Raw genomic sequence first — 18,378 nt, forward strand, 5'->3', positions numbered from 1 at the left:
TAATAATGGTAACAAAGTAACAACAACAAAAAGAAACCTGGCTCTAAGAGTTAATATTTCCTGAAAGACTATTTTATGCCAGGGGTGCCTGGGTGGCTCAGTTGTTAAACGTCTGCCTTCAGCTCAAGTCATGATCCCAGGGTCCTGGGATTGAGCCCCGCGTCGGGCTCCCTGCTCCGCGGGAAGCCTGCTTCTCCCTCTCCCACTCCCCCTGCTTGTGTTCCCTCTCTCGCTGTCCCTCTCTGTCAAAAAATAAATAAAAAATCTTAAAAAAAAAAAAAGAAAAACATCTTCTTAAAAAAAAAAAAAAAAGACTATTTTATGCCAGGCACCATACTAATATTTTGCATTTAGGATCTCATTTAATCTCTGATGCTGACCATATAGGACCCCACCCACCTTCTACCTGCTCTATCACTCTATAATCACAGCATTTAAGAAGCTACCCTATAACTGCTTGTTTGGTTGTCAAACTCTCCACTAGGCTATAAAACTCAACCACCGAATCCTCAATTCCCAACAGCGTTTAAAAAAAAAAAAAAAAAGGAAAGAAAGCAAACCTCAGTTATATTTGTTCTTGACCACCAATGGAAGTAATAAAATCCTGAATATAATTAATATCACTCTGACCATCAGACCAACATGGGTCATAAGAATACCAAAAAAAATAAGAGAATAAAAATTTTAAAATAAGGCAATAAAAAACAAGAATTATCTGAATTTAATCAGCAAGAAGGAAATCACTACCATGAAGGAGACAAAAGTTCTTCTTTGTTTGCATCTCATTCTAAATTCCCAGACTTTGGGGTGCCTGGGCGGCTCAGTCGTTAAGCATCTGCCTTCGGCTCAGGTCATGATCCCAGGGTCCTGGGATCGAGCCCCGCATTGGGCTCCCTGCTCAGCCAGGAGCCTGCTTCTCCCTCTTCCTCTGCCTCTCCCCCTGCTTGTGAACTCTCTCTCTCTTTCTCTGTCAAATAAATAAATAAAATCTTTAAAAAAATTAACTAAATAAATAAATAAATAATTTCCCAGACTTTAAGAATGAGTAATTCACAGGCACCTTTCTGTTTCAAGAGGACCTTCCCTTGAAATAGATGGTATGGCAATTAAAAGTATTCCTCCACTCATCCTTTCTCCCTTCTCTAGGCTACCCAAATATTTCAATGTATTAGATCTCTTATACCTCAAAACTACCAAAGTATCCACATCTAACTCTTAAATATTAATAATCAAACAAGCACCACTCTCATGAGACACACTCACCGGGAAAGTTCTAGAGAAGTGAGTTGACTGGGTACTGGATAGACATTCACTGCTGTCAGCCCTAATTAAAAAACAAACAGATGTTAGTGACACTCTCCAAAGAAGAAAGTAACTGAGACTAAACAAGAGCAAATGGCTCAGTGAGATCACCAGAGAGAAAACTAATGTCATCTACTGAGATGGACTGAAGACAAAAACCTGGGTAACTAGCAATGACTAACTCTGACTACCTGATCCTGATCTGAAACCAAACAGAACAACTAACAGAAGGATCCTGTGTATTGGTCTGGACTCGTACTAGCTCAGGCAGTTGTTAAATGTCAGCAGTGACTACTTAGCTTTTAAACTTAAAAAAAAAATTAATAATTGGATTTTTACTGGCAATATTTTAACTTTTAATTAAAGTAAAACTTAAATACCGAAAAGTGCAACAATCTTAAGTGTATAGATCAACGAATTTTTACAAACAAAACCCAACGGGGTAACCAGTACCCAGATCAAGAAAGAGCGTATTACCAGTTGCCCCCAAATCCCCTTTTTGTCACTCCCCAGCTGGGCAACCCCACCCTGACTCCCAATACCACAGATCACTTTTGCCTAGCCATATAAATACACACATATAGTTTGCATACTTTTCTGTCCGGCTTTATTTACTCCACACCATGATTGTGAGATTTGGGTCCTATTACTGCATATGGCTGTAGTTCATTCATGCTTGTGGCTGTATCAAATTTTTTATGTAAATATACCACAATTTATTTAACCATTTTAGAGTTGGTGGGCATTGAAGTCTTTTCCAGTTTGGGGTTACTATGAATACTGCTTCCATGAACATTTCTGTCCATGTCTTTTGTGGACTAATGCAAGGAGCATTTATGTTGGATATAAGATAGGAGAGAGAGAGAAGATAATTCTACGGGTTTCCAAACTGGTTGAACTGATTTACACGCACGACAGCGGACACTGGCATTTTTAGTCTTTTCCATTCTTGTCACTCTGATGGGTGTGCAGTGGTGTCACACTGGGGTTTCAATTTGCGTATCCCTGATGACCAGTGAGGTTGAGTGCCTTTACCTACATTACCTGATCACTTGGATAACCTCTTTTGCAAAGCTGCGTTCTTTACTTTTGAGGCATCAGAACTGCAAGTTTTGGTGTGAATTCTTCCAGGTTGTAGAACTTAAGGATTCCTTCTGTCAACAGAGTGGCTAAATTCAAGCAAGCCCCATTTAGTAGGGCTCTGTGAAAGAATCTCAGTCCCCAAAGACAGCGTGTATGTCAATGAGGCCTTTTCTAGCAGGACCACTCATTCAGATTCTCTAGATACATTTAGAATAGAGAATGGGCCTGATAGCAAATATTTATATGACAAAAAGACCGACTACCATCTCACAATAATATCTATATAAACAGCAAAAGTGGACGCTCATCAGCTTTGACACTATTTTGACCTAAGCAATTAATCTAAGCTACAATTTGAAACTTCTCTAGCATGATAAAAGGCCATGAAAAGAGAAGTCCTTGTCTTTTATCCTAATAATGTATTTTAGAGTCACAGAAAAGAGAATAAAATAATGAACACTCGTCTACCCATCAACCAGCTTTTAACAAATCTTCACATTCTGCCTTATATGCTTCAGACTTTTTTAAGAATTAAAACACTGCATATACCAAGAGGTTCACACATTCTGAATATGACTTTTATCCTTCCCATGGGTTCTTTTATACTGTTATGGCATATATAGAGCTAAGGAAACAACATTTCTGTGTGTTTGAAAATCTGATACAACTATCTTGGTGTACATATAATTATGCTTTTTTTTCCCTCAAAAAATGTTTATAAGATTTACCCAGATTAATACACAGAGCTTTAGGGCATTCATTTCCATTGCTGTGCAATATTCTATTGTATAAATATGTCACTGTTTACACATCTTCCTATCAACAGTCGTATTTTTTTCTTATTTTTTTTTTTTCACTGTAAGGAACAACGCTATCATGAACCTTCCTGCACACAGCACCTTATGCTCATGTGAGTGTCGCTGGGAGATATCTCAAGCAGAGGAACTGGCAGAATATGGGCTACACGCATCTTTGACTTCTCTTAACACTGTCTAATTGCTCCCCAAAGTGGCTTTACCAACTGACCCTCTCATTGACCAAGTGTGAGAGCTGCTTCTCCACATCTTCAATAGCACTTAGCAGTATTTTTTTTTAATTTGGTGAGTATACCATGGCATTGTCAAAATTTGCATTCTCTGACAGTTAGTGATACTGAACATCTTTCCCCATCCCTTCCTTAAACACAGAAAAAGTAATTATAATTTCCTTGGTAAAGAACGCTCCATAAAAAGAATGGCCCCAACAAGTATGGGGCCTTTCTACTGAAAAATATTCATGGAGAAAATCACACTGAAATGAGTGGCTTCTCGTTCTAGAACTGAGGCGGCACAAAGTTTTAGACTAGAGATGGGCAAAACTTTCTGTCAAGGGCTAAGCCTGTGGTAAATATTTCAGGCTTTGCAGCCCCCCCCACCCCCAGTCTCTCTTATAGCTACTTCATTCTGCCACTGTCTTGTGAGACCAGTAACCTGTAAACAAAGACTGTGGACATGTTCCAATCAAACTCTATTCACTGATATTTGAATTTCATAGAACTTTCCCAAGTCAAATTTATTTTTTTGATTTTTTTTAACCCTGCCATTAAAAAATGTAAAAACCCCTTCCTCATGGGCCATACAGAAACAGGTGGTGGACCAGATCTAGTCCCTGGCCTGTAGTTTGTCAACCCTTGTTTTAGGCTATTATTGATACTCCATTTTGAACATGTTTGCCCACCCTCCTATCCCTTGTTATTTTGCAAAATGCCTCTTACTATACTCACTTAGTGAATCTCCAAGTATCCTGAAATGCCTTTTTATGCATATCTCAACCACTTAAGTGTGGACAGCAAACTTAAAAAATAAAGCTGGTCTCAATAAACATCAAACTACACTTTGCAGAGTGGCTAAGCAACACCACATGCCACTGTTCTTCGAAAGCTCAGACGAGAGCTACAAGAGAGAAAACAGGAGGCTGGATGGAGAACTCACTGTTGGAACTGGCGTAGAGAGTTCGCAGGGAGAAGCCACTGAGTGTCAGCTCTCTCAGCTGGTTCCGTTCACAGTGAAGCTGCTCCAAGCTACATAAGGAGCTAAGATCTAAGTCAGCCAGTTGATTGTCCCGCAAATCCATGTGGGTGATGTACTTATTTCCCTCCAGATTTTCAGTAACCATGGTTTTCAAACGGTTCATCCTTAAATATTCAGAAATAAGGAAATCATTAGAAATAAATTCTATTAAATATGCTTACCAAAAAAAAAAATAAGAGAGGTATGATCCCTTTCTCTTTCCTAAACAACTCAAAAAGTTCACTACTTGCTTCATTTTGTAAGGTATTAAGTAAATAATCACAGACAGCTGTACCTTGAGTTCTCTGTTTATAAAGTTAGACAATCCAGACTTGCAAATACATATACAAATTAAATAGAGAGAAAGGAAAAAGGGACCATGCCTACAAATTGTTAAAAAACTTACATCCTTATGGGGATTAACATAAGAATAAAAAATAAAAAATAAAAAAATACTTGTATTCTCTCAAAAAAAAAAACAAAAAAACTTACATCCAAATACTTAATAAAGTTAGGCAGGGATGAAGAAGCATGAACAAGAAGATGAACATAATCTTTCGGGTGAGTAGCAAAGCAGTCGTGGTATACCATGCAGACAACAAGAGGAAGCAGCCATACTTTCTCCCGGGGCTCCGCCTACTCTTTCTTGTGCTAAGATTCACATTACATTAATTAATGAAGAGGAAAATAATCTGTATCTATATGGAATAGTTCAAGGGCGAATAATAAAAAATGGCTTCGGGCGCCTGGGTGGCTCAGTTGTTAAGCATCTGCCTTCGGCTCAGGTCATGGTCCCAGGATCCTGGGATCGAGTCCCACATCGGGCTCCCTGCTCCACGGGAAGCCTGCTTCTCCCTCTCCCACTCCCCCTGCTTCTGTTCCTGCTCTCGCTATCTCTCTCTCTGTCAAATAAATAAATAAAAACTTAAAAAAAAAAAGAAAATGGCTTCTTAGTTCTCTTCTACACTTGTAGAGAACACACAGGCATGTTCTTATTCCTCTGTATTTCAATAAATTTTTCTGACTACCTTCATTCCAAATGCCAGACAAACTCCTTATGCTGCAAGGAAATAATGAGTCTAGCAAAAGTCAGGTACTTACTTTAATAGACTGCCAACCTGACTCAGCAGGTCATTACTATTTCTTTACAAGGAACATCAATGGCTTAGTGTAAATGATAGAACATTTACACTATGCATATTTGTCTTTTATGTATATGTGTCTTTTACCAGTTCCCTATAGGAAAAGATTGTAACTAGAAAATAAAACCTACAAAAACTTCACAGGAAAACCTTAAAATTTTAATTGTAATACAACGGATATCAAGAAGAAACCCAATGATTCAATAGAAAAATGGTCGGGCGCCTGGGTGGCTCAGTTGGTTAAGCAACTGCCTTCGGCTCAGGTCATGATCCTGGAGTCCCGGGATCGAGTCCCGCATCGGGCTTCCTGCTCGGCAGGGAGTCTGCTTCTCCCTCTGACCCTCCTCCCTCTCATGCTCTCTGTCTCTCATTCTCTCTGTCTCAAATAAATAAATAAAATCTTAAAAAAAAAAAAAATATATCAATAGAAAAATGGTCAAGTGTAAGGAAAAATGCAAACTTACCAATTAGCATATTAAAAAGATGCTCAACCTCACTCATAAATAAATGCTGATTAAAACACTGAAGTACTATTTTCTCCTACTACACTGACAATAAGGAAAAAGACTGCTAAAATCCAACACTGACAAGGACGTGAAGAAATGGGAATTCTATAAAAGGCTGCTGGGAGGGTAAGTCAGAACAACCTTTGTCAAAGGTAATGTGAAAGTCTCTATCATGTGGTACACCTACCTCACTCATAATCTCTCTGCTACTGAGTGAAAAATGAAGCTTTACTATAGTTTGGAAAATATACACTGTTCTAAAATCCTAATGTTGTAGAGAAGTTTTTATAAAGGGAAAACATAAAAACCATCAGAGGTCCATCTAAAGGAGGACACAGTGAAGAATGGCCTCACCTTAAATCCACGTGTTTGATATGGCTCATCCTGTTCAGCACCCCAAGGTTTAGGACTTCCAGGCGATTTCCTGCCATCACCACTTTATCTAACATAGTGAGTTTCTCATAAACCTCAGGAATTTGACTAAAGTTATTAAAGGAAATTCCCAGGGAAGAAAGCTGTTGCAGATTTCCCAATTCTTCCGGTAAAGTCGTCAGAAAGTTGCCATCAAGACAGAGGGTTTGAACACTGTAGTAAGAAAACAAGACTTCATGAAAGGTTTTAACTGGAATGGATAGAACTAGAGGGATAGATTCTGACTTACATCACTAATTTATTATGAATCCATAATGATAAAATAGCCTATCTATAGAGACTCAATGACATACAAAACTGCCATGGATGGTCCCTCCAACATCAAAAATCGTCAGAGCTTCTGCTGTTGAAACTGGGGGGCTAAGTAGTCGCCCCTGCAAGCAAGTCACAGCTGCTGTCTAGAATCCTCATAATTACATGACTTACTTCACTGCCAGAGCTCATGCGACGTTCATTCCAAATGCCAGACAAGCTCCTTATGCTGCAAATAAAAAATGAGTCTAGCAAAAGCCCCATACTTACTTTAGTAGACTGCCAACCTGACTTGGCAGGTCATGAAATCCGTTACAGGAGAGGTTGAGCTCAGTCAGGGTAGAAATCTCACATAACAATACAGGAAACAACCCAAGTTTATTATGGGACAAGTTCAGGCCCTTTAGCTGAGAAAATCTAAAAAGCAAACATACAAATTATAGTACTGAATGAAAAAGTCATCTGTTTTAAATGTCCACTGTAGAATCTGTTCCACAAATATCTATGAGCACTCACTACATGCCAAACATCGTGCACAGCACAGAACACTAAGATGCCTAACCCCAGCTCCATACCAACAAGGAAATCAGGTCTAGGGCAATGGGAGTTCTTCTCTCTTCTCCTTAAAAAGGTGCAAAATCTTAAAAAGCTCATGCTGGTATAAGTATTTTATATCTAGTTATACTGATATGCTTGAAATCTCTTCCTTCATCAAATTTCTATATGCAATATAAAAAACCTTGTAACAATTCATCAACTCATGAACACAGGAAGAACTAACAAAAATGCACACCAAATCCCATTATAAGCAACTTCTTTTTACATATTGAAATTATATCGGCTCAAATGTCACTTGAAATGAATGGGACACTTAGAACTTACAAATATGTATGTGATATGGAGTTTTACTGCAATACAATCTAATAGAGAACATGAAATAGTAATTTTTAGTGCTTCTGTTTTGTTCCTAGAAGTAAAGGTATCTATACCATCTTACCAGAAACAGTACCATCATACCATCACTGGATCAACAGGAATCACGCTGGTAATTCTACTTAGGAGTATTATACTAATGATTATACTAGTGCAAGAGGGTAAGCTGAGGTGGTGCTTTCCACGATGATGATCTCTACCACCTGCTTCTAGACTGGAGTCATTGGTACCTCACTCTAATGCTCCTCTTTCAAATTTTCAACTTTTGATTTCCAATTGTCCTGACCTTGAGTACTGATTGTTCCTTTGGCTTGGTGTCTTGACTTCAGAATTCCTAATCCAGCCCTCAAACTACATGAACCCTATTTTCATAGTGACTGAGAAGAAAATGCTAGAAACCCACTTCCTTAAAATTATAACTTCTGTTGTTTTTACATACTAATATAATTAAAATTATTATCTCATTACTAGATGGAGGCTTGCTTATACCTAAAAAGCTTTGTAAAACACATTATATGGGACAAAAATCACAGTGCTTTCTCAAAATTATTTTAGAAATATTAGTTATTAAGTAAAATATGTAATTTCAATATGTAATTTCAATGTATATTATCTTTTTAAAAAAAATTTTATTCATTTATTGAGAGAACAAGCAAGAGAAAGCACGAATGGGGGAGGGGCAGAGGAAGAGGGAAAGGAACAAGAAGACTCCCCAGTGAGCTCAGAACCCAACACAGGGCTCAATCCCAGGACGCTGAGATCATGACCTGACCTGAAGTCAGACACTTAACTGACTGAGCCACACAGGCGCCCCACAATGTGTATTATCTTTTTAATCACCACTTAATTTGAATGCTTTAATTTCCAATTTCTCCCCTGCTCACAAGAAGCCCACACAATTACTTATACTAAATACTTACTTCCATCCACTTTTAAAGGATGGAGGGTTGGAAGGGAGAATATATTCTAACAAGGAAATTGGAAAATATATGGGCCACAGTCCCTTAGGAGTGAAACGGTTCCTTTATCAGAAGAGAGAGGTTTCACAGCTGTCAAACAGCTTAGAAGCCAGTATTAGCAGGTACACAGGAAAGATAAAAGCCCCAACCTGGGAGTGGAATTCTTGAAATTAGGCCTACTTCCTTTAAGCTATTTAAGTTTGACACTTATGATTCAAAAACTTGCCATATACTCAATCTCCCAATGTACCCTGGCTTCAGATCATACATCACTGTCAGTGACTTATGTAACAAGATTATCCAGATCGATGGCAGCTCAACGTTGCCTCCATAATAGAACAGTTGCATTTATCTTCTGTCTCATGGAGGAGAAAAGGGGGTAAGAAAGGGGGTAAGAAAACTATGAATAAAAAATTTTACTTCCTCTTCAAAATGGGAGGGGAAATTTTCAAATATATATACAATGGTAAGCATGCTCACTTCCAGGTACAAACGAGTAAGACGGTGATCACGATTTGGTTTGAATAAGTTAGTAAGGAAATCCATTCCCCACATACCTGTAAAGAGTGTCAAGGCCCCCAGGTCTTTCCAACTGCATGAAGTTGTGTCGCAAATTGAGGTAGGTGATATCTTGACTGTAGAAGAGATGCTCAGGAACCTCCTCAAGGCTGTAACAGGACAGGTCAACAGTGCTGATTCGCTGGGACACCACCTGAATGGGGTCAAGGAGAAGAGCATCTGAGCTAGCACCAAATGTCTCTCACCCAGCATAGGAAGGAATGACATTTACACAAAAAGGCGCTAATTTTAAAAATGCGAAGGAGAAAAAGGTAATGAGATCCAATTATTCATTTATAAAAACCAGTTCATTTTTGCTTTTTCCTAAAACCATAAGCTGCTTGAAACATGCAACAGTGTAAGTTTTAAAGTGTCTATAAGTAAAAAGTAAAAAAATACAAATCATAAAGATGGAAAGTTAACATTTCATGCAAGAAGTTGACAGGATTCAAAATAACCATACAAAACTCTGGCAGGCAGTGTGATACTGAAAGCCATGGCCTTTTCTATCTACACGGACTCTGCTACTTACCAGTGCAGTTGCTTCATCTGTTGTGAGGATAAAGTTTAATACCCCAGCACATAGCACACTCCTTAGTATGCACAAGGCGCTCAAAAAATACTTCTCTTTATAAGGTCAAAAGAATGGAATAGCTACTTAAAACTGAAACTAGTTTTATTCAGAAGAGATTTTATTACCACTACAATGTATGTACAGAAAATTCAATAAAACCAAAACAAGTTTATATTTCTATAATAGTATGCTCATAAAGAAAGGTTGTGGAAATTGGTCTAAAAACCAAACTAAATGCCACGGAAAAGTCATTCATGTTTTATGGCATCTCACTATACCAAAACAATCCTTTATGCAACTGTTTAGCTCTGCAAAGAAAAATGTGCTAAAATTCTGCAGATAGCCAGAAGAACAAGAGAATTCAGAAACTACCAACACAATTTTAGAGCACTTCATCTTTAAAGACTAAAAAAGCAGAAATTATGCTGAAAAGCTAATTATCCTCAGCATACAGGAACACAGGTCACATTCCATAATAAGTTCAAATTTAAAGTGGTTCATCACAGCCGTGCTAAATATATACAAGACCAAGAAGCACTAGGCTAGGAATTAGGGAATGGCGCCATCTCTCACTGACTACAGTGGTTGACGGAAAGTCATGTGACTCTCATTGTGTCCTAATTCCTTCAAGGCCATAGTCTTCTCACAGAGATGGTATAAAGGTAAATGCACCTGCAAACACTTTTGAAAGCTTTCCGTACTACACAAATATAAATGATAAGTTAAGGACCTGCTGGAATTCCATTATTTCATGCATTATATACTTAGAGGGGCCTAAAGTAAGATGCATAAAAATTATAGTTCACTCTCCTGGGAGCAAGTTTGGTTTCAAACTACATCTCTCATGGGCTTTTACAGTCTTATCCCCACATCAGGACGTCCGACAGCTTATCACCTTGGATGCTTGTCGCTGCCATCTCTGGCACTCAGCCAACGTCTCAAAGCTGACATGATAGGTCTGAGCTTGGGCTCCGGCTGAGCTGAACGCAAGGGAGTGCTGCCGTCGCTTCACTTCTTCCACCTGAAGAGGAAGAGGGGAGAAAACCAGAATCAAGAAAAAAGATCTTTGTCCAAGAGCAAAGGACAATAACGAGACAACTCAATTTTCTAAAATAGGCAAAAGAAAGGGGCGTCTGGGTGGCTCAGCCGTTAAGCGTCTGCCTTTGGCTCAGGTCATGATCCCGGGGTCCTGGGATCGAGCCCCCGCATCGCGCTCCTTGCTCTGCAGGAAGCCTGCTTCTCCCTCTCCCACTCCCCCTGCTTGTGTTCCCTCTGTCAAATACATAAATAAAATCTTCAAAAAAAATAAAATAAAATAGGCAAAAGATCTGAATAGACATTTCTCCAAAGAAGACTGAAAAATGGCAGTCGTGACATGAAATGATGTTCAACATCGTTAGTTATTAGATACATGCAAATCAAAACTGAAAGATACCATGTCACATCTTCTAGGATGACTAAAATTAAAAACAGAAAACAAATGTTGGATAACAAGTATTAGCAAGTTATGTGGAGAAACTGGATCCCTCATACGCTGCAGTGGGAACATAAAATGGTGCGGCCACTTTGGAAAACAGTCTGGCAATTCCTCAAAAGGTTAAGTGTAGAGTCACCATGTTACCCAGCAATTCCACTCCTAGATACAAACTCAAGAAAACATACATCCACACAAAAACTTGTATGTGAATTATATTATTCCTAATAGCCCCAAAGGGGAAACAACCCAAAAGTCCATCCATCAACAGGTAAATATATAAACAAAATATGGTATATTCCAACAATATTATTTAGCCATCAACAGAAGATACTGATGCACACTACAACACACATGAACCTTGGAAAGATTATGTAAAGTGAAAGACAGTCACCAAGAACCGTATACGATATTATTCCATTTATATGAAATATCCAGAGTCAGCAAATGTGGGCAGAGAGAAAGTAGATGAGTCGGTTTCCAGGGCTGCGGAAGGAATGGGAGAGATGATAACTAAGGAGTGCAGCGTTCCTCTTCAGGGTCATGGAAGTATTCTAAAATTGATTGTGGTGATGGTCACAAAACTCTGTGAATATACTAAAAGCCACTGAATTGTACACTTTAAATGGGCGAATTATATAGCATATAAATATCTCAATAAAGCTGTTTAGAAAAAGCAAAAGGAATACTTTGTTGGAAGTATGTTGAAGGAATAGGACTCGGGGCATACTCGTAAGTAAATCTATTTATTAATTCCTCTGTAAGTCACGACACAGTCTCAATTTGATAATTAATATTTGTTGCATGAATACATTCTACTGTTCTGCGTGCTGGGGACAAGCAGGGGGAAAACAACAAAGCCCCGCCCTCCGCAGAATTTGTATTTGAGAAAGGGACAAACACTCTAACACCAAAACGGTGACATGATATAATACATAATGAATAATATCAAGAAAGATAAAACAGGGAAAAAGCTTGGCGAACAGGGAAAAAGCTTGGCGAACAGGGTGGGTGATCTGAATTATGAAAGGGCAGTCAGGGAAGGACTCACTGAGGTAACCTGTGAACAAAGACCCTAAGGGGGTCCAGGCGTGGAAACCCCTGGGCGAGGAGCATTCCATGCATAGCAACAGCAAGTACAAGCTGCGATGCAAGGCTGCAAGCTGTGTTTCAGAACAGGAGTCTCTAGACCCACGTGATAAGAGCCAAAGTCTCCACTCCACAGTTCCAATCCTTTCCACCTACACTGGGGCACAATGGAGGTAGCTGCCTGCCTGCCTGCAAAGGGTGCCCTGGCCTGGTTTTTGGACTCCTCTCCTTTCTTACTAAGCCCTGGGCTAGATGCCATTTTTGACCCCCTCCAGGGCTGAAGTAGAAAGGGAGGAAGGACAGGAAACTTAAAAGTCCAAAGGTTCTTACTAGACAAGCAGAGTCCTCACGTGACTTCATAGTCTCTGGGACTAGCAGATTTTAAAGAGATGCTTTTCCTCAATGGGTCCTTAAAGGGTTCTTTTGGTTACCCCCCACTCCACCCCAAATAATAATGGCTTCTCACTTACAGATCCCTTGACCCGGCTAATGCATGCTCTTCCAGCACTGGACTACTCCCTCCTCAGACATGAAGGAATCCGGTGGTCCACTGACAGCCTGTCCTCAAGGGAAGCCTATTTGCCCCTCAAGATGACCCTGATGGACAAGTTCTAAGAGAATCCACCCACTCATCCACCAATTTACCCACTGGTTTTTCCTCTCTCAACCCATCTGGATCACAAACTAACAAACCCAAGGAGCACACAATGATCCCAATGCATCAGCTAGGCTCTCAGGCTACCTGGCTGCTTTGGTTACAGACCCATCTCTGTCCTCAAGACTTCTTGGTCAGAAGGCAGGACACCAATCCACTATGCCCCCCCTACTGCAGGGGACCCATATCAAGCTCTCTTGAATCCTGCGGAAACCTCTTTCACTAGGCTTGAGGAAAAAGGCAGAAGCCATTCCCAGTTGGGGTGGCTATAGGGATTCACAGCACAATAGCAGTTCTCGTCAAAGCAATTCTCCCCCAAAATCCAACAACCCAATTCACATAGCTTTGATAAACATGAAGTCTTTATAGTTACGAAACCACTTACATCTTTGTCTGACATCTCACTTTGATACGTCATAACTATTGAATCTTGGTGAGTCAGCTGGAAACTTCCAAATTATACTCATAAATCATTAGGTTTCTGGTGCCAAGTAAAGACTTAATCAAATGGCAAAAACACAAAATACTTTAAGCAAAAAAGAATCATATTAAAAAGATCCCAATAAGGGGCACCTGGGTGGCTCTGTCAGTCAAGCATCTGCCTTCAGCTCAGGTCATGATCTCAGGGTCCTGGGATGGAGCCCTATATTGGGCTTTGTACTCAGTGGGGAGTCTGCTTGTCCCTCTCCCTCATCCTCTGCCTCTTACCCCGCTCATGCGTGCACACGCTTGCCCTCACAAGGAAATAAAACCTTCAAGAAAAAAAAAATCCCAATAAAATTAAATAATATTCATAATGTTCAATTGCGATCTCAAAACAGGATCATTTTTTGCAAGTGAGTGAGTCAAAATAAAGGATCTTATTGAAATGAAGAACAGATATTAATGATTGTTTCAGAATAATCTTTTTTTAAGATTTTACTTATTTGACAGAGAGAGAGCACACAAGCAGGGGGAGCAGCAGAGGGAGAGGGAAAAGCAGGCTCCCTGCTGAGCAGGGGAGCAGGACCCTGGGATCAAGACCTGAACTGAAGGCAGACGCTTAACCAAATGAGCCACCCTGGTGCCCGTGTTTTATTTATTTTTTTTATTTTTATTTATTTTTTTTTAAAGATTTTTATTTATTTATTTTAGAGACAGAGCACAAGAGGGGGGAGCGGGAGAAGCAGACTCCCTGCTGAGCAGGGAGCCCGATGCGGGACTCGATCCTGGGACTCCAGGATCATGACCTGAGCCGAAGGCAGTTGCTTAACCAACTGAGCCACCCAGGTGCCCCTGGTGCCCGTGTTTTAGAATCAACTTCTTAATATTTTACTATGGGGTATTTGACACACAAAAATATACTCATACAATGTAAAATACTGAGAAAGGTTTGTAAATCTGAGATTCTCTGCCTCTCCCTCTGCCCTTCCCCCACTCCCACGCTTGCTCACTCGCTTGCACACTTGCTTGCTCTCTCTCCTTCTAAAATAAATTAATCTTAAAAAAAAAGAATGTTTTTAAGATTCATCCTTATTCTGGTGTATATCAGCAATTCATTCCTTTTTATTGTTCAGTAGTATTCCATTGTGTGGAATGTGCCACATTTGTTTATTAATTCACAAGTAGTCAATGAACATTGGGTTGTTTCTAGTTTTTGACAATTATGAATAAAGCTGCTATGAAAATTCACATAAAGTCTTTGTAAAGACAGATGTTCATTTCCCAATACTTAGGAGAAATGCTGGGTCGTCTGATATGCATATGTTTCAGTTTATAAGAAATGAAAAACTTGGGGCCCCTGGGTGGCTCAGTCGTTAAGCGTCTGCCTTCGGCTCAGGTCATGATCCCGGGGTCCTGGGATTGAGCCCCACATGGGGCTCCCTGTTCGGCAGGAGGCCTGCTTCTCCCTCTCCCACTCCCCCTGCTTGTGTTCCCTCTCACACGGTCTCTCTCTCTGTCAAATAAATAAATAAAATCTTAAAAAAAAAAAATGAAATGAAAAATTGTTTTCCAAAATGACTGTACTCCCACCAATGATGTGAAAGCATTCCAGTTGCTCCTCATCTTTACTAAATTTGATACTCAGCAGTCTTTTGATTTTAGTCATCCTAGTGGTATGCAGAATCTGTGATATTGATTTGCATTTCCCTAATGACTCCCTCTGACTCCCTAATGATGGTGAGAATCGTCCTATGTACTTATTTGCCATCTGTAGATCTTCACTGGTAAAGGATCTGCTCAACTCTTCCGCCTAGTTTTTACTAGGTTATCTGTCTTTCTCTCACTGTGTTGTAAAAGTTCTTTATATATTCTGGAGACAAGTCCCTTGTTGCAGATAAACTTTCATAAAAATGTTTTGTATGATGTTAAGATAACCACACCATTTTCTTTTGGTTCCTATTTGACTAGCACGATTTTCCCACCATTTCACATTCAACCTTCTAAGTGTTGGGTATGTCTCTTACAAACACCAAGTACTGGGGGCGCCTGGGTGGCTCAGTCGGTTAAGTGTCTGCTTTCAGCTCAGCGTCCTGGGATCAGGCCCCACGTTGAGCTCCCTGCTCAGCGGGGAGCCTGCTTGTCCCTCTCTCTCTGCCCCTCCCCCTGCTCATGCTCTCTCTAATAAATAAATAAAATTTTAAAAACTAAAATAAACAGCAAGTACTGGGATTTTAAATGACAACTTACATCACAATTATTATGATTATTGATATATTTCTGTATGTGTCTGTCACTATAATTTGTGATAATTTACCATGCTAATCATTTTGTTCCTTTCTCTCCACTCTTTTCCTGCCTTCTTTTAGTGTTACAGAATGTTTTACATTTTCTTTTCCCACTCTACTCTTAGTAGCTATCCTTACAATTTTTACATTCACACTTAAGGTTTTTTCCTAATCCAGTTAAAAGTTATTTGGTATTTCTATTCTCTAATTCCAAAACTGTATCACACGTTACTTATCGAACATACCACTACATCTTAAGTATCATTTTGAGCTTTAAGAGTTTATATTTAAAATATTTTAAAAATTTAAACTTTTTACAATCAATATTAACTTTACCATCATATTTTATCAATGTCTGCACTCATCATTGTTTCTTATTTCTTACAACTTCCCTTTGAATTTCCTTTCCTGTGTTGTATTCTTTTCTCTTTTTCTTTTTTTGGGGGGTAGGGGGTGTCATTTTCTTTTAACCTATTTTCTTCATTCTGTCCTTCAGCCTCCAAGACCAGAACCAAGTCTCACATCAGTAAGTGGTAGGTTCCTGCCCCCTGGTTGATACTGGAGTATGCACATTCATTCAGTCGGGGACTTGTTCACTTCCTCGTCACAGGCCACATAACTGGTTCCTTCCACCTTTTTAGGACCACAGCAAGAACAAGACTTGATTCCAGTCAGTGGTTAACAGCAGTTTTGGGCTGGTTGGTTTTTTTTTTCTTTCCAGCTTTCCTTCAGGAGCAGAGTACCACTCATCTCCTGCTTCAAGGAGTAAGCCTGGGCCAGGTTCTTCTCATGAGCAGAGGACTTTTAAACCCAAATACTTATAGGAGCTGAACTCCTGGGCTGCCACGACCTTTCAGGCCCAGAACCCAGCAGGCCCTCAGATTCAGACCTGCTCACCACATATATTTCTAGTCTACATTCCATAGCCCAGCTATGTCTTTTTATATATTTACCTTTCATATATGTCTATTTTATCGATATTGCTGTGCATCTGGACCAGATTGGACCAAAGCATGAATTCACTAAGTCATTTTGTCTGGAAGTTCTGTACAATTCCAACTGTTTTATTGATATTCAAGACGGAAAATAAACAAAATGATGTATAGCTTCATATAAGTATTAACATATCTGTTTCCAGTCATTTGTCAGTCTGTTTGACAGACTTGCAATGAACTCCCTGCCTAGGATGGGGAATTTTCTAGCACAGACCAGAAATGGTATGCCTCCACCCCCTTGCTGCTGGACAGGAGCTTGTGACCACCCCCGACTCTGAATTTTAGTCAAATGGGGAAAAAGGAGAAACTGGAAAGAATCTGTTTTGGGGATGGATGGGGCAGGAGGCTGCAAGTGGCAGCATTCTCGGTCTACTCAGGTGTTATGGGTGCCTGACAGTGGGGACCAGGGTAGCATCAACAAATGGGTGCTGCAGCGGAATTTGGGGTACGGACAGGCTTTGGGCCTCCCAGAGAACCTGTGATGTAAATAAACCTGTTTTATGCTTAAATTAGTCTGAGTAAGGTGGGGTGCTTGGGTGGTTTGGTCGGTTAAGTGTATGACTCAGTTTCAGCTCAAGTCATGATTCCATGGGTCCTGAGGTTGTGAGATCATGAGATTGTGAGATTCAGCCCAGCGTTGGGTTCCAAGCTCAGCAGGAAGTCTGCTGTTCTTCTCCCCTTCCCTCTGCCCCTGCCTCCGCTTGCGCACTCTCTCTCAAATAAATAAATCAATCTTTAAAAAAAGAAAAATTAGCCTGAGGTTTCTTCTGGTTAAATCTAAGAACTCTAAAAAACAAACTTTGTAATACAATCTTTAATAATGCTCATATTGGCTTCTTTAAAAAGATGTGGGGAAAGTGCTGAAAAGTAAATGTGATTTTATTTATTTATTTTTTTAAGATTTATTTATTTATTTGAGAGAGAGAGACAGTGAGAAAGGGAACACAAGCAGGGGGAGTGGGAGAGGGAGAAGCAGATTCTCGCTGAGCAGGGAGCCCGAAGCGGGGCTCGATCCTAGGACCCTGGGATCATGATCTGAGCCAAAGGCAGACGCTTAACAACTGAGCCACCCAGGCACCCCTGTAAATGGGATTTTAATTAAGAAGATCAAACAAATGAAGAATAATTCATTTTTATGAGTCTTACCTTTCCCCCAACCAGAGGCAAAATGTGCATCTTTCCAGTCTGACAATCCTTCACTGAGGAAACGATGAGGCAGGTGCCACAGAGAACAACTAGGCGTTCAGCCCACTTATGCAGCTGGGTCTTCCCCTTGCGTACATTATAGATGCCAGACAGAAGGATTCGATCCAGATGATCCATCTGGCATGGTTTTTCTAAAAGAAAACAGAACTTCAGAAGTCACCATTCAAGTATATGAGACTCTTGTAAGGAAAAAAGAAAGTATTGTGTGTCAACACTCAACTACCTTGTTTACAGATTTAAGTTACCAAGCAATGTATCACAAAATAAGATCTCAGTTCTAAAATGTTATCCATCACTGAAGTTATACAATGGGAGTACTGTGGATTTTGGGCCAGGGAGCAAGATTTTATTTTGGATGCCACTGTTAATTCTTCTTCTAATGCAGTCCTATCTCCCATGTACACAGAGAAAGGCAATTTGGCAAGTCATTAAGATCATAGACTTGGGGGCCAGACATGCACA

General features: G+C 39.8%; 1 protein-coding gene across 1 annotated transcript in view; it reads right to left on the minus strand.

Moving 5' to 3' along the window:
- Positions 1 to 18,378, minus strand: part of PHLPP2 (PH domain and leucine rich repeat protein phosphatase 2) — a 74,618-nt gene that overhangs the window by 20,348 nt on the left and 35,892 nt on the right. Inside the window, exons 4-10 of the mRNA XM_035024840.1 lie at positions 17,857 to 18,047; positions 10,685 to 10,810; positions 9,215 to 9,369; positions 7,036 to 7,182; positions 6,436 to 6,666; positions 4,356 to 4,558; positions 1,264 to 1,324 (exon numbers count right to left, since the gene is read on the minus strand). Of these exons, the coding sequence (XP_034880731.1) occupies positions 1,264 to 1,324; positions 4,356 to 4,558; positions 6,436 to 6,666; positions 7,036 to 7,182; positions 9,215 to 9,369; positions 10,685 to 10,810; positions 17,857 to 18,047 (1,114 nt within the window). The remainder of the gene's footprint in view (positions 1 to 1,263; positions 1,325 to 4,355; positions 4,559 to 6,435; positions 6,667 to 7,035; positions 7,183 to 9,214; positions 9,370 to 10,684; positions 10,811 to 17,856; positions 18,048 to 18,378) is intronic.

Source organism: Mirounga leonina, unplaced genomic scaffold (genome assembly GCF_011800145.1).
Source record: "Mirounga leonina isolate KUSES-001 unplaced genomic scaffold, KU_Mleo_1.0 Mir_180, whole genome shotgun sequence".
In the NCBI taxonomy this organism is placed as follows: domain Eukaryota; kingdom Metazoa; phylum Chordata; class Mammalia; order Carnivora; family Phocidae; genus Mirounga; species Mirounga leonina.